This window comes from Penicillium angulare, assembly GCF_028827245.1.
Source record: "Penicillium angulare strain IBT 27051 chromosome Unknown utg000003l_segment0_segment0, whole genome shotgun sequence".
Taxonomy (NCBI): domain Eukaryota; kingdom Fungi; phylum Ascomycota; class Eurotiomycetes; order Eurotiales; family Aspergillaceae; genus Penicillium; species Penicillium angulare.
This window is the reverse complement of record NW_026623162.1, coordinates 3,738,068-3,752,252: the sequence shown is the minus strand read 5'-3', so window position 1 is coordinate 3,752,252 and position 14,185 is coordinate 3,738,068. Positions and strand designations below refer to the sequence as shown.

General features: G+C 45.9%; 3 protein-coding genes across 3 annotated transcripts; 2 read left to right on the top strand and 1 right to left on the bottom strand.

Annotated features, from left to right (window-relative positions):
* Positions 1-859: 859 nt before the first annotated feature.
* Positions 860-3,495, bottom strand: N7478_003538 (SAM and PH domain-containing protein; the record flags this gene model as incomplete). The annotated part of the gene is made up of 3 exons (XM_056919752.1): positions 860-3,211; positions 3,271-3,438; positions 3,493-3,495. 3 exons carry the CDS (start codon positions 3,493-3,495, stop codon positions 860-862), a joined length of 2,523 nt encoding a protein of 840 aa, XP_056782910.1.
* Positions 3,496-7,983: 4,488 nt separating this feature from the next.
* Positions 7,984-10,134, top strand: N7478_003537 (Zn(II)2Cys6 transcription factor; the record flags this gene model as incomplete). The annotated part of the gene is made up of 3 exons (XM_056919751.1): positions 7,984-8,119; positions 8,180-8,377; positions 8,447-10,134. The coding sequence occupies 3 exons, from the start codon at positions 7,984-7,986 to the stop codon at positions 10,132-10,134; spliced, it is 2,022 nt and encodes a 673-aa protein (XP_056782909.1).
* Positions 10,135-13,025: 2,891 nt separating this feature from the next.
* Positions 13,026-13,775, top strand: N7478_003536 (uncharacterized protein; the record flags this gene model as incomplete). Its single annotated transcript, XM_056919750.1, has 1 exon — positions 13,026-13,775. One exon carries the CDS (start codon positions 13,026-13,028, stop codon positions 13,773-13,775), a length of 750 nt encoding a protein of 249 aa, XP_056782908.1.
* Between the last annotated feature and the right edge of the window lie 410 nt (positions 13,776-14,185).

Genomic DNA, 14,185 nt, shown 5'->3' with positions numbered 1-14,185 from the left:
AGTTGTAGTACGATTTAGCAAAAATGTTCCATATGGGTGATCTGTTCCATATGGGTGGCGGACCCTCGTAAGCGAGGGTTCATTATTTTTGTGAAAGAAAAATTGTGGGGCCGGTTAGTATGCAGGAAAGGGTGGACTAGTGAAGCGCAAACACAGACACACATGTGCCAAATCATGGTCCGCAGGGTAAAGTAAGATGCGACCAAGCCAACACAAAAGTAAAAAAAAATATTTGGGGCGTATTTCGCGTGTTCACCAATTTGCCTATCTATTTCAGGGTTACTGTATACTCTCAGCTGAGCTATCTTAATTTATTACTTCATAATCGTCCGCCGTGTTTAATATTTAATGGAGACGATAGATGTTTGAGATAGGAGAGATGTTCACGCAATTTGACTATGCTTGATTCTGCCTAACGATAGAGCTACCTACTACATACGCCGGTTAAGATGGCGCGAGCCATCTTGTCCAAGACCTGGCGATTCTTCCATTCTAGATGAAAGAACACAAAGAAAATTGAAAAGGGGGCAATTTATAGAAAAGACTGAAGAAATGAATGAAGGGCAAAGTGAAAAGAAAATTTGAAGGATAAAAAAAGAAGTCATCATAATAAGGAAATTCGTGTCAAGGGGAGTCCCTGTATGTAAAACAACGCCATGAGATCATAGCAAAACAACAAGGAAAGTCCAGCAGATCGCGCAAAAGCAAAAAAAAAGAAAAAGTAGACTAATTTCTTCCAAATGGATCAACCACGGGTATCTGAAATGCCAAATGCCAAAATGAAAATAGGAAAGTTGAGAGGTCTCGTAGGCCAATATTCGTTGCACGAATACAAAGGATTTTCAACAGTGTCAGGGCTCTAAATCATGTTTCCATTCATGTTTAAGGCCGCACCAGCTTCTCGACCACGTTTGAGAGCCTTGGCCAGCATCAGCTCTCGCATCCAGTCGATACGCTCATCGCGGGACTTGACAGCAAAGTGGTGAGACTTCCCACTGTTCAAGAACAGAGCCTTTCGGTCAACCGCACCACCGTTGTTGTTGTTATTGTTGTTGGAAGCAGGAATGAGAGAAAATGCAAAAGCGGAGTCATCGGGTGCGCTGTCTCGGCGCTTGAGAATTGTTTTCTTGAAGGCTGCTGATAACTTCGAGCTCGAAGCAACAGAGGAGCATGCCACTGCGTAGTCATCGACGTCAACGTATTCCAGAGCGCGAGAGTGTCGGCGATGTGCTTCCTCATCATTGTGCATGGCAAGCTGGGTACCCTTGAGCACAAAGTGATGGTTTTCCCATTCGTGGCGCAGAAGTCTAGTAGTTTTGCGCTTCTTCATCCATCCAGTGTGACTGACACCATCTATACCATAATTGTCAGGGTCGAAGATTTTTTCACTTCGGCAGTGAGGTGCTCGAACCGTGTTGCGCAAATCTTCTGGAGTTTCGATGGGACTAAGGACTCGATCTTCCTTCAGCGTGTTGAGGGCTGGGCCCCCATGGTTTGCCGGGTAGCGACGATGATCCTCCATCGGCTTCGTAGATGATGACCGAATGATTGGGTCCGCTGTCACTAGAAATTTGTTTCCAAATCGCATGTTTGGAGGTACCGACTGGGACTCTTCTCTTGCAACAGGGCCGATGGGAACAGCAGTGACTGGAGCATCTGTTTCGGAAACAGGGGTTTCTTGTCTATAACATGGATCGACACGGTAGTAGTCGGCTGGTGAGGCCGCGGATTCCCCAAAGCGATGCTGTAGACGCCCGGGAATTGCAGTAAGATCATTTGCGTACAATTGGTTGTGCTTGGAAAGCACGGATGGTGTGACCGTTTTCAAGGCAGACGTGAAACCCGTCACATCGGAGGCCTCAGAGCTGTAGATGCTAGGTATCTGAAGTCTCGGCAGATGTCTCAGATTCTCAGCTAAAGTGGGCGTGATTTTGGCAGAGTCTGGAGAATCGCTTTCAGGGGACGGTAGGAGCTCCCTTGGTGGAGTTGGAGGGTCATTCGTAGTTTTCAACTTACCCAAACTCTGGAAATTCAAGAAGTTGCGAACATTCTCTTGTGGATCTCTAGGTTTGACTTCTTTCAGTGTTTCCTGAGATAACTGAAATGAAGCTTGTCTGGGCGTTCGTCCCAAGGCATCAGACGATGCAACAAGAGAGGGGACTTCGGACTTGGTTGACGGTTTCAGTAAGTTGGGCGCAGTTTTGGGGTTTCCGGGGTCACCAGCAACAATGGCCCTTCCTCCGAAAGACTCGATGGGTAGGTCCTTCGCCAAGCGGGCGATTTTGGCTTGCTGCTTCTGCCATTTCCGACAATCTTCACCTTTGGAGCAATGATGGGCTTTCGGCAGCACCTGCTCGATTGCAACAATAGAAACAGAGTCTCCCGGACGGATATCGCTCGTCTTGCAGACATCTGGGCTCGAATGCTGGCGGCCACGTCGAGGTCTTTGGAAGGAGGCAGAATCATCGTCGGTCGCAGAGCAAGACTGATAGCTGTTGCTTGAGTGACTATTGCTCGATTGATGGCTATGATTCGACATCATTGTCGATGTCCTTGCTGTGGAAGGTCTATCGGCGGTCACACTAGAATTCCGCGATGAGCTTGGGGCAGTACTGGGGGCCGAAGTTACCGAAACTCCATTCTTTAGAGCTTGAATGGAGTTCAGTACTCGATGTCTTTTTCCAAATGACAATATATCAAGTTCTTTCAGATCATCGGCTTGGAGTTCGAGTAATATCGAACCAGAAATGTCATTTTGGAAAAACTTTTGCACAATGTCATCCTCGAAGCTCAGGCTCTGCATCCACTGGACAACTTCTTCAGGGGACCAGTCAGTTGTGGACAGTCTGTGAAACGCCGGGACCCGCTCGACGTTGGAGACGTATTGTGGCTGAGGAGTCGTGCTACTCTCTTGATTTGGAACCGGAGTATCTCTTCGCCATGGATCAAACTTCGAAGCCCTATGGTGATAGGGACCGGTGGTAGCCACAGGGGTATCCTGAATCATCATATCAACGTCCAAATTTTCCTGAATATCTGAGCCAATCGATGATCTGAACAGGTGTGGGCCAGATGGGCCCCTCACATATCCGCCACCTGGACCCCGGAGATTTTTCTCATCGATATGAAAATCGAACGAAGTGAGGCCTGTAGAGTTGGGTGTTGTGACATTGTCAGGCGTAGAGAGAGTGGAGGTACTTCCAGCTCCGAACTGTCAAGTCATATCCGTTAGACTATTTGAGGAACTAGTGATTTCCAAAATTTACTTACAGAAGCAACACTTCTCATGGGCGAGTGAGCATAACCGTACTCATCTTCGAATATTTCTGTTGCCGCCGAGAATGGTCGTGAGATTGCCGTCCTTGGAGGAAACAGCGGCAGGGGCTCCTCCTTGTACGGAACCATATGATAACTCATATCATATGCATATTGAGGGTCCTATAATCGAGGTCAATTGAGGACAATAAGATACGTTCGCATGAATGACCGCACCATCTTGTCAATCCAAAGGCCCGGTAGCCAGACCAGCCTTTAGGTATATTCGATGGATCAAAGGTGATGTCAAACCACCCAAAAAGAAAGAAAAGCCAACACTGTTGGTCTTTGATACTGTTGGAAATGGAGACCGTGTAGGGAGAATACTTCCACCATACGATAACTCTGGGGAAGATCACTCGAAATGGGTAGATCGGGCAGTGGAAGCGTTTATGTACGGAGTCCACCCTTTTGGGGACACGAGGGAGTTCGTTTGTGGGTCTACAAATGAAAGCGCCCAAGATTCAAGGATTCGGGCGATTCCCATGTGTTAGACGAATGGCAATTGCAGCTTGGACGGCAACAGGTGGCTAGGGGCCAGCGGTAAGCACATTTCGATGCTCCAACCACGATGTGCCTGGGTGGTCGGCACGCCAACTTGCGACACTAGTTCAGAGGGATGCCAAGTTTAGCCATAGCCTTGCGTTCTCGTTGGATGGCGAACGTGCATTTGGGTTCTATCATGCAGGAGGAGTCGAGCAAAGCGGGTGATTGCGTCCTTTGATAGGCGGCTGATCACTACGCTAATGCCGTGACAATTCCCTTGGCACGCATCGACAGGGCTAGGTTCTCTCAGCGGGATTTTAGAGCCTAACGAGGGCGCGTACACAGGTTTCAAATCCTTCTTCTATAAATGAATAGATCTCATTCTGTCATAGAAGGAGGCTATGGCAGTGGTTCTGAATCTCGACGGCTTTAATTGGCAATTCATTTCGGTAGCCCGCAGCAAGAGCATGTTAGTGAGGGTCTACAAGAGCTGCAAGGTTTTGGGCCCTTGGTACTCGGACCTCTCAACACTAGATAATAAATGCTGTTAATTTTAGCAAAAATAAAAAAAGATGTGCATAATTTTGGAAACTGGAAGGATTCTGCCATTTGGCATTAAGTGTGACATGGACCGGAAGCATAAGTCGGTCTAACTGTGGAGGACAACCCGCTCTCCAGCCAACCGTCACACAGCTCATCACTTATCACCCGCACCTCGCCCAACTCATCACACTGCAGATCAAACCCCTCTTTGAATCCTCAACTAATCAAATGATTGGCCAATGAATACGATTTAAATCAACGGCTGGGGATAAACAACAAGTGGGGTTTCTCACCGAATCACTTCACACTCCGGCCTTTTTAAGTAGACCCACAAAAGTCCATAATACACCATACAACCATTTCGCTTGAAAAGTCTTATTCTCAACGCCATTTGTTTCGTATGATTCCCATGTGGTAGTTCGATCATATGTGGGCTGGAATTTGCGACTGGGAACTTGCTCTAAATACTATGACTTAAATCTTGTAACCAAGGAAAAGGAAAAAAAATTGAGAGGCAGGATTTCTGTCTGCTTTCGAAAGCCTATGTGACTGTGATTGAAATCACCGCGTGCATGTTCAGATCACACCACGTTTCTTAAAGCGCATGGGCGTAAGAATGCCTTACTTGCTTCTAGGAAGTACAATATGAAGGCTTGGAGTTGGCTCAGTGCCCTTAAGAGACTCGATATTTCTGGGGGTCATTCGGCATCTTTTACTAAAATCCTACAGAATTATATACGACCGAGATACAGCTTCAAAAATGCACATATTGTCCATTAGCCCGATTTCTTGTCTGCTTTGCTTTTGCGCTAGGCAGAAATGTTACTTTGCCCGATACCTTTCGATCCGAAATCCAGTTGTACAAATCCAGGAACCTTGGTGCTTCCAGCAAATATGATGAATCGACCCGAGGATTTTAGAGAGTAACATCGTGCCGTCCATTGGGAAGGAAGGTGGCTGGGATAACAATCATGGCTTTCTAGTGAGATACGCGTGCTGTGGGAACCCGTGAGTGCCCGTGCCCGAAGCCAACCAACCCCCTGACTATTTACTTTCTGGATTATCGGTCGAAGTGATGTGAAAGTCGAATCTCCTTCTGAGTTCACCTCTCGCTTCATCACACGCACGTTAGGTTTTACGAAGTACGGCCATTCATCTCAACATGTGGTTCGCATAAAATTCCTTTAAGTAGTAGTAATATAGTATATTGCCAACCCGCAAAAGTTGGATATTTCCAAGGCTCAAAAACATCGATTTAGTACTACTAGGTACGGTCACTAAATAGTAAATTACTTCCAAGTTCGTGCATACTAATAGTAGTAGATTGAGCCACGCATCATGCCAGCTATATGATTACTCCGTACTGAAACCTGCAATATATCCGGACCAAAAATGTAAATGTACTTAGTACTATTGGCAGTCCGGGCTCCCTTATCTAGGTTCCAAGGGCCTATAGTATGAATAATGGTTTCGGTATAGTCAAGGAAGGAAATATCTCTAGAAGACTTATTAAATTCTCTTGGCCGCGGCCAGAACGTCCCCTATAGTACCGTCAAGTTTCTAATATTGAATTTGATTTTAGATGGGATTCCTCTCCGAAGTCAAGTCTAGAATGAACAAATGCACACAGGAACTGGTATACTATTTATATTGGGACTGTGCGGTCCGAATTGACTGCTTCGTTGAGTGTGTATCGTAGCTCTGCATTCCCTCGTAGCTCAATGGGCTGGTACCTGGGCTGGGGCACAGATAACCGGTCAGTCCAACTTGAAGGGCTTCAAATTGTTCTGGATCCACATTTGACTCGTCCAGTTGTAGAAATCAGCCGTGGCTGGAGGGTGGGCATTCCTTTACCGAGAAAGGATTTCCAGGGAGACAGGATCCAACCCCGTTCCTGTTCGAGCCGGCATGATTGTATCTAAATTAAGGAACAATATTTCCAAATATATCCAGTAGCAAATAGCAAATAGCAAAAACAGCTTCATGCTCATTTCAATTGGAATTATGTCCGAAGTCCCGAACGCATGCGGGACCAGGGCAAAATGGCGCGGAGATTCTATGCAAGCCTCGACTCGGATCAGATAATACCCCGCAGTAATTGCTACTAATTATGGAACAAAGTTACCCAATTGCTGATAACAACCCGTGCAAAAGGTATTAATAGAAACTAATTAGGCGCTATACAGTCCCGATTAATCAGACGAAGGAGTCAAATGGCTCAATCTGTTCCCCAAAATAGATAAAATTAGTTTGCATATCGGCGCTTAATTGCAGCAAATTAAGGAACATTGACCGAAATCCTCTATCACCGTCCGAGCGTTCATCTTCCTGTATCAGCTTCCCCGGTCTCTGCACGGACCGGGCCCCACGGTTGGCTGGGAGCTCTCTAGTCTGCACCACGGTGACGCTAAAATTTAGTTTCGCTAGTGGATTTTTAAATGGACGAATGGAAAGCCCGAAAGAGAAGCTTGGCATGCACTACCTTTCAGTTCATCACGCTCTAATTGTGCATGAATTTCCACCAACAGTTAACTTTTGAACCAATGTAAGCCTGCCTTTGGTGGAGATCTGACCTAGTTTGGCTAGGAGACGGGTGGTCTGACTCGAAAAAAAGACGCACTAGAATCCTATCACTAATCGCGATTACTCTGCTGTTTCCAACAACCCAACCTCTCTACCAACAACCCCTCATCCAAGATTAAGCTAATTCCGCGCAGCAAGCCAACGGCGGCAAGTTGAATTGGAACGTCTCCATAGATAAAGACTCCCGAGCTTTATTCCGCTTATTATGAGTATCTTCTAGTGAGATACAGCTTCATTTGATTGCAGCGATATGATTGGTTCCGATAATAGAAGTTAATTAAAGCAAAGTCAAGCTAAGGTACAATTATATCTACCTATCAGAATGAGTAGAGGCCGTTTTGAGAGTTCCACTAGGTAGTAATGAAGCTACTCAATCAGTATGTGATGGCCCGACAGAGTTAGGCCATAGCAGGGATGCAAGAAGACCCACTGCAACATCATGCATCATGGGACAACATGTGTGGCCTACCATCGATCCTCCCCCATTAGCTGCATAATCTGCATGAGGGGATCTACACTCTTGGCCTGTTGCTCATCACACTGCGTGCTCCCCACCCCGGTCATGTCCCAAAATTAGCCTGGATTATTGACCAACACTTCATTCCTGCATGCTGATTTGTCGATTCAGGGTCCCCCCACTCTATGTTCGCATATTCTTCCGGTTGGAACTAGCCTTGTTTCCCGTGCCAACAAAAAATAGAAGCATGGGCAAGCACGGACGCTGATCGTAGCTCAGACTTATAACTAGTCGCCTCCAAGATCTCCAGATGAAAAGTTCTCTCTCGAAATCGTCTCGAAGCAACGTCTCTTTCCAACCTTCGTTTCCCTTCTTATTATACATTAATAGATTGTGAAGCTGCCGGTCCAGCTTTACTATCCCTTATTCTTCTTAACAAAAGAAATAGGTGGCTGGTCCCCCTCGACAACTGTGTTGGTCTTCTACTGCTGGCAGTGCCGCCCTCGATATTTTCAATCATTTATTTATTTTTTCGGTCATTGATTGACTTGAATTGTCGTGGTTACTATTGAATTCTGTGAATACCCGATACAACAAAGATGCCTTATAGCAGGACTACTAGCACTACCAAGGCCGCTGCGGCTGGTCCCTCATCGTCTGCGGGACCTTCCAATATGCCAACTAGCGGACAAGCTGATAGGTCAGGGGCAAGATCGCACAAGCGATCCCGCTTAGGTTAGTACCCAATAAGACGAACTTTTAACATCAAAATACAAACTGGTACTAATTTATTAGGTTGCTTCACTTGCCGACTTCGAAGGAAGAAGTGCGATGAAACTCACCCAGCATGCAAATCCTGCACAAACCTAAATGTCAAATGCGAATACAAGCGACCAATCTGGTGGGGAAGTCCTGATCAGCGAAGAATGCAAAAGGAGCGAATCAAGAACAAAATCAAGCAAACAAAGTCACTGGAGCGACATGGTGGTCAACGTAAGCATTGTTTGGATTTTATAAAGTTCACCACCTACGGCACTTTATGCTAACCTTTGAATACATTAGCTGGTATCCACACAACAGAATCATCTCCACCAAGCGACGATGAGAGCGACTTCACTCGCGACTTCAGCCGCCCTATTGAGAACTGGGACTCTTTCGGTCCACACTTCTCACAGCCAGGATATGTTCCAATCACATACAGCCATTATACACCATATGAGGTTGATGTCAAGACTGAACGTCAAACGTTTGTTAATGATATCCCACTTCGCCACGATTCTTCTACTTCAACATTCAGTGCGATGGGACCTCCTCAACTTCACGCTACTCTTCCAACATTCCCACAGGAAGAGTTCTTCCAAGAAGACTGCTTTGATCCAGCTCAAACTTTCAACCCGGTCGATCCGACTCTCGTCGCTCAGAGCACTGGACATTCCTATTCGTCTCTCAATGCCAATATTCCTGTCGATGACTATGATCGCCCTCTTCTTGACCATTTCGTGGAAAACGTACTCCGAATGATTTTCCCAATTCTCGAAGTTCACCAGCAGGGCTCTGCACGCGCCCGATCGGTTCTTCAATCCCTAGAGACTAACAAGTCTTACTTCCATTGCTGCCTGAGCGTTTCAGCTATTCATCTCAAGACAACCAACGGATTCAGTGGCGAGCAAATCGATAATGATATCATGCGCCACCGTTATGAGGCCATTTCCGAGCTCTGCGAGTCGCTCAAGAAGGACACCGACCATGAACAAATCTTGGATGCGACACTTGCGATGATTTTCTTTCATTGCTCGGTCGGAGCTCCAACTGACTACCTTCCCGACATCCACTGGAATGATCACTTCCAGGCAGTTTCTAACTTAGTAAACAAACTGGACCTTGCAAACAAAATGATCCCATGCGGTGCATACTCTGTGCCTCCATTCAGCATGTCACTAACAAGCTGGATCGATATCTTGGGTGCCACCATGCTCGGAAAGACACCACAGTTTGCCCATTCCTACCGTACCAAGCACCTCAGTGGAACCCCAACTGGTCTTAGGGAGCTTATGGGATGTGACGACCGCGTAATGTATCTCATTTCAGAAATTGCATGCCTTGACTCACTGAAGAACGAGAATCGCATTGACCACATCACACTCTGCAACCATGTTTCTTCACTGGGAACTCAATTGGAATACACCGAGCCAGCAGACCCCACTCTGGAGAGCCCCTACTCTGACACTGGTGCGGTTCGTCCCGAGATCTTGACAAAGAACATGACTGCTCTGTTCCGCCTCGCTGCGCGAATCTACCTATGCAGTCTAATCCCCGGATCAGACCGCACCGATGCAAACATCATGAACCTCGTCGATGCGTTCGTCACCACCCTGTCGTACATCCCAGCCGGTGCTTACGGCTATGACAAATCAATTGTTTGGCCACTGCTCATGGCAGGCGTCTTCTCAACCCCCAGCAGCGCCTTCCGTCATATTTTGAACGACCGCATGTACACCATGGGAGAAACATCAGATCTCGGTAGCTTTGGTCGCATGTACCAACTACTGACAGAGTACTGGCGCCTCACTGATGACCCCATGGACACACCGCCTGCCGTACAAAACAACATTTTCCATACCAGCACCCAAATCACCGAGGAACTACCTTCGGTTCCTTTGCAATCTTCTGGAATGAGGGAAATCAAGAAGCAGCAGTTCCACTGGCGAGATGTGATGAACCGCAATGGCTGGCATTACTTGCTGATTTAAAGGGAATATTCCTCTCACTGTATGCCGCAATGCGATGGATTTGACGATATGAAAAGTCCACCGGGGTCAACGATTTATTTATTGATATTCTGGCGTTAAAAGTTTTTGGGTGGCAGACTTTTTTGATTCCATTCTCATATTCTGGGCGAGCGCTAAACTCATACCCATTTGCTTTCATTCTGTTTTGGGCCTGGTCCGCATACTTTATGATGCTGTTCCCACATGCACTCGTTATAGGCGCTTAGGTGATTTTTGGTTGCATTTAATATACCACTTGCTTAATCTTTTCAAATCTACATCCTACCTCACAGTGGGCTTTCAGAACACCTTGTTGATTGTTTAGTCCTTTCGTAAATAATAGTAACTGAATTCTTAAATCTCATTCGAGCACGCATGTGCTCATGAACCTGAATAAAATTCGATTCCATTACTTTTAGGCGCCGATTGAAATACCTCCCGAGATGGTGAAACAATTCGACTCCGACTAACCTCTGCGCACCCCATGCGATATTCATGATCTGTTAAGGCTCCTCCCTCTTTAATTGAATGGTCCTGGGACTATTATATCTGTTTTCAAGAATTCAACTACTTACCCATTATTTTTAAGCATTTGAATTTAACTTTGCTAATAGCTCACTAACTCTTTATTATTAAAATCATGATCATTTAGAGGGTAATACCTGTACTTTCCATGTATAGATCTCCATAGCAGCAATTTCTTCTAAACTTTGAACGAGATTCTCCTAATTGGTTCTATGCAAAGAAAGAAATAGCGGTGAGCTGGCTATTATCAACGCACGTTTATTCATTACTACATCTTCCCAATATCCCTGCTGATGACCTTTTGCTACTGAGTTCAAGTTGACATAATCTATGTTTAGGGTGTTCACGGCGGTCGAATGAACATATTCAGGTCGAGGGTTACCAAGATTAACTGCCAAGTATCGAAATAGATTGATATTTGGAATTGAATGACTTTCCTACAAGGCTTCCGACTGGATACTACTTTCGGCAGCAACCACAGTATCATAGTAGTGATCTCGAATTATGTACATTCCAGGGCTCGGCATATCCTAGTACTAGTAGTACTACTATGTGGCTGTATATGCGCGCTACAGAGGCGCTTTTTGAGTTATATATAGTTTATGGATTTTTCCAAAGCTCTTAGCTTCGCGCCTGGCACATATTCAGACATGCATAGCCACTGATATCTTCGCTTTGCTCGATATAGAATGTAGGATTCCAACAAACAATGCATTGATACACATAGCAAATTTAAATCTAGTAGTTCCACCAAGCATGCAGGTGATTCTGGCTCAGGCTCATGACCAGTTAGATTGCGGTATCGAGCTCTTCGGCTACTTCAGCGGCAAGCTTGATCTTGCGATTCAAGCTCTGAAGCTGCAAGGGACCAAATTTCTCCAAATATGAAACATCCGACCTTGAAATTCAATTGTTCAGAGTGAACAGAAGCGGCTTGGGCTTTTTTTTAGGATCTGAATACTCGCTATGTTCCAAATATACTTGAAGAACTATGGGAAACCTGCATGAGGATTCTCCACCATCGGGCCTCACAGATTTCACTCTGAAGAACTAACTCCTCAACTATCGAGTTTTGTCGATATTTCATTGGGCTATTGAGGAAGATACCAGGTTAAGCGTTTAGTGAAACTTTTTTGAATTCCTTTGTGTTGTAGCCATGGTAGTTCGATGTTGTGCACATGTATGCGGTCGTCCAAGCTGGAAAAGATCAGCGTTGCCAAGACCTCTCTCAAGTTTCAGGAGATCAATCGTGGTTTCAGAAATCTTAATAATGATCCAAGAATGAGCCGCCAAATATCATGGGTACCGCGCGCTCTGGAGCCAGCGAATGGGAAGGATAAAAACAGTTGCAAGGGTTCGGTTGCTGAAGGAACCAAGCCGCTTTCTAACGCCTCCACCGGATTAAGACAACGTACCCCGTAGGAACAGGGGCCTGGCGCCCTTCCTTCTGCTTCAGAAGGCGCGCGACAATATGAATTATGCGTACGTGAAGACATCTGCAAGCCAAGGTGGTTAGAGTCGAGGACAAGGATTGCATATATAATAGGGAGCCCTGGAGTAATATCCCGATCTTTTCTTCGGCTCATCTGGTTTTATTCTTCTAATTTGGTTGTTTCATTTTCGTTGCATTCTTATTTTTGTTGTTATCCCACCCTACCTACTATTCTCTTCATTCATTTTTGAACTGTGAAGGAGTATCAAGCACTGGTTGCTTTACGCCTCATTTTATTTATCTACACTCTCTTTGCGACATCAACTTCACACTAGTTTTGAAGGCTGGATCCTTCTATTTGTTGCTTGAAGTTGCATAGCCCCCGTTTATTTTTATCTTGTTCTCTCGCTCGGTGTTCTGTGCTAGCTAAAGAACGGGTAAGTCCACAAAATCCTCGGGGGCCCAAGGGTCAAAGGGCCAAAAAGTGGGAGTAGCGGTAAAGCACCAACGCTAACCGTTTTGGGAATTCAGCCAAAAGCCTTGTATCGACCCATACCGTCTGGTACGGTATTGCACATACAAGACTGTATATTACCACTTTGTTTCACCACTGGGTCCGGCTCCGCTCTTATAGAAAAGCAAAGCAGATCCTCTCCTGATTCTTGGTAAGACACGAGCTTCCCCTCCTTTATTTTATTCCCAAGTCTCCTCTAATACTCTTCTTCTTGCGCTTGCCAACAGACTTTATTTGGCTTGCTTCCTTCCCTCTTCCCAAGGGTTTGGTCCTGTTGTGCTACTTGCTTGCTCCTTGGTCCCTGAGGCCGGGATTGCGTCAGACTACCATCTCCTTTACAACAAATCCACCTCGAATTCTTTACCTCTTTCATCCACCTCACTGGGTGCGACAACGACCAAGATGCCTTCCCAAAAACCAGATCTTCCCCCTTTGAAGACTCCCAAGTCATTTTCCTTTCCTTCCGAAATTCAAGATGACCCCAAAGTTCTCAGTGTTGTCGATGTTGAGATCAAACGCGAAGATGGTAGCGACAGCGCGACATCCTCTATCCCAACACCATCGGCCTATACCGACTTTCTCAATGCCCTCACACCCGTTTACAATAGTCCCACGAGCGCTGGAGGGAGTTTTCCCAAGTTCAAGTTCGAAACATGTGGCCCTTCCCCCACATCGCAGCCTTCATCTGCGATAAGTCCCGCTTTCTCTTCGGCGCCATCCTTAAAATCACCGGCTATCTCTCTTCCACCGCAATCACCCTGTAGTGTCAAATCATCCAAGCCAACTCCCGCGCTCAGGAGATTGCGTATTCCACAGTCGATTAAAACATTTGGCATCAGCTCCCCGCGCGCTGCAACCCCACTGACCACGACCCCATTGAGTGCCACGCCGCGCAGTGCTGCCACTCTATATTCGCCATTTTCACCATCAGACTGGAAAATTCGCTATTTTGAGACGCCTAGGAGTGCGACAACAGCCAAGTCTGTGAGCGTTCGACAAGTGGTTACACGCACAATTACATATAAGCGAACGCCGCTCGATCCTCCTCCCAAAGGAAAGCGACGCAAGACTCAAGACTGCAAGGATCATTGCAAAGAGCTTTGTAAGGAGCCATACAAAGAAACTTTGCAACCCATTTGCAAAGAAGCTTGAATCATTTTGATTCACAAGTCATGATTTTAACGTTCTTCATTAATTGGTTTTTGGCGAGTTTTTTCTTTGATTGACGATTTTCTTTCAAATCTCTACGCCTCTCGACAATACGATGAGCTCTATTGCATAATTACAGGAGATAATATACTTTCTTCTGGCTATTGGCTATGAGTCCCATGGGGTTATTTTGGCAGGATGCGGGGTCGCAGGAAGCCGGGGACTTGGAGTTTATTGGTTATTACATTTGCACGTATGGCGTTATTCCTGTGTTTTCTTTGTCGGAAAAACCTGTGTACTCCGAGCTTTTGACTCGGGGCTTTGACTTTGGTATAATTTCTTTTGTTGGGGTACTTGGGAAAGATTATTGGTCCCTCTTGGATTTCTTTGTTCTTGGGCGTTGAGCATCGGGC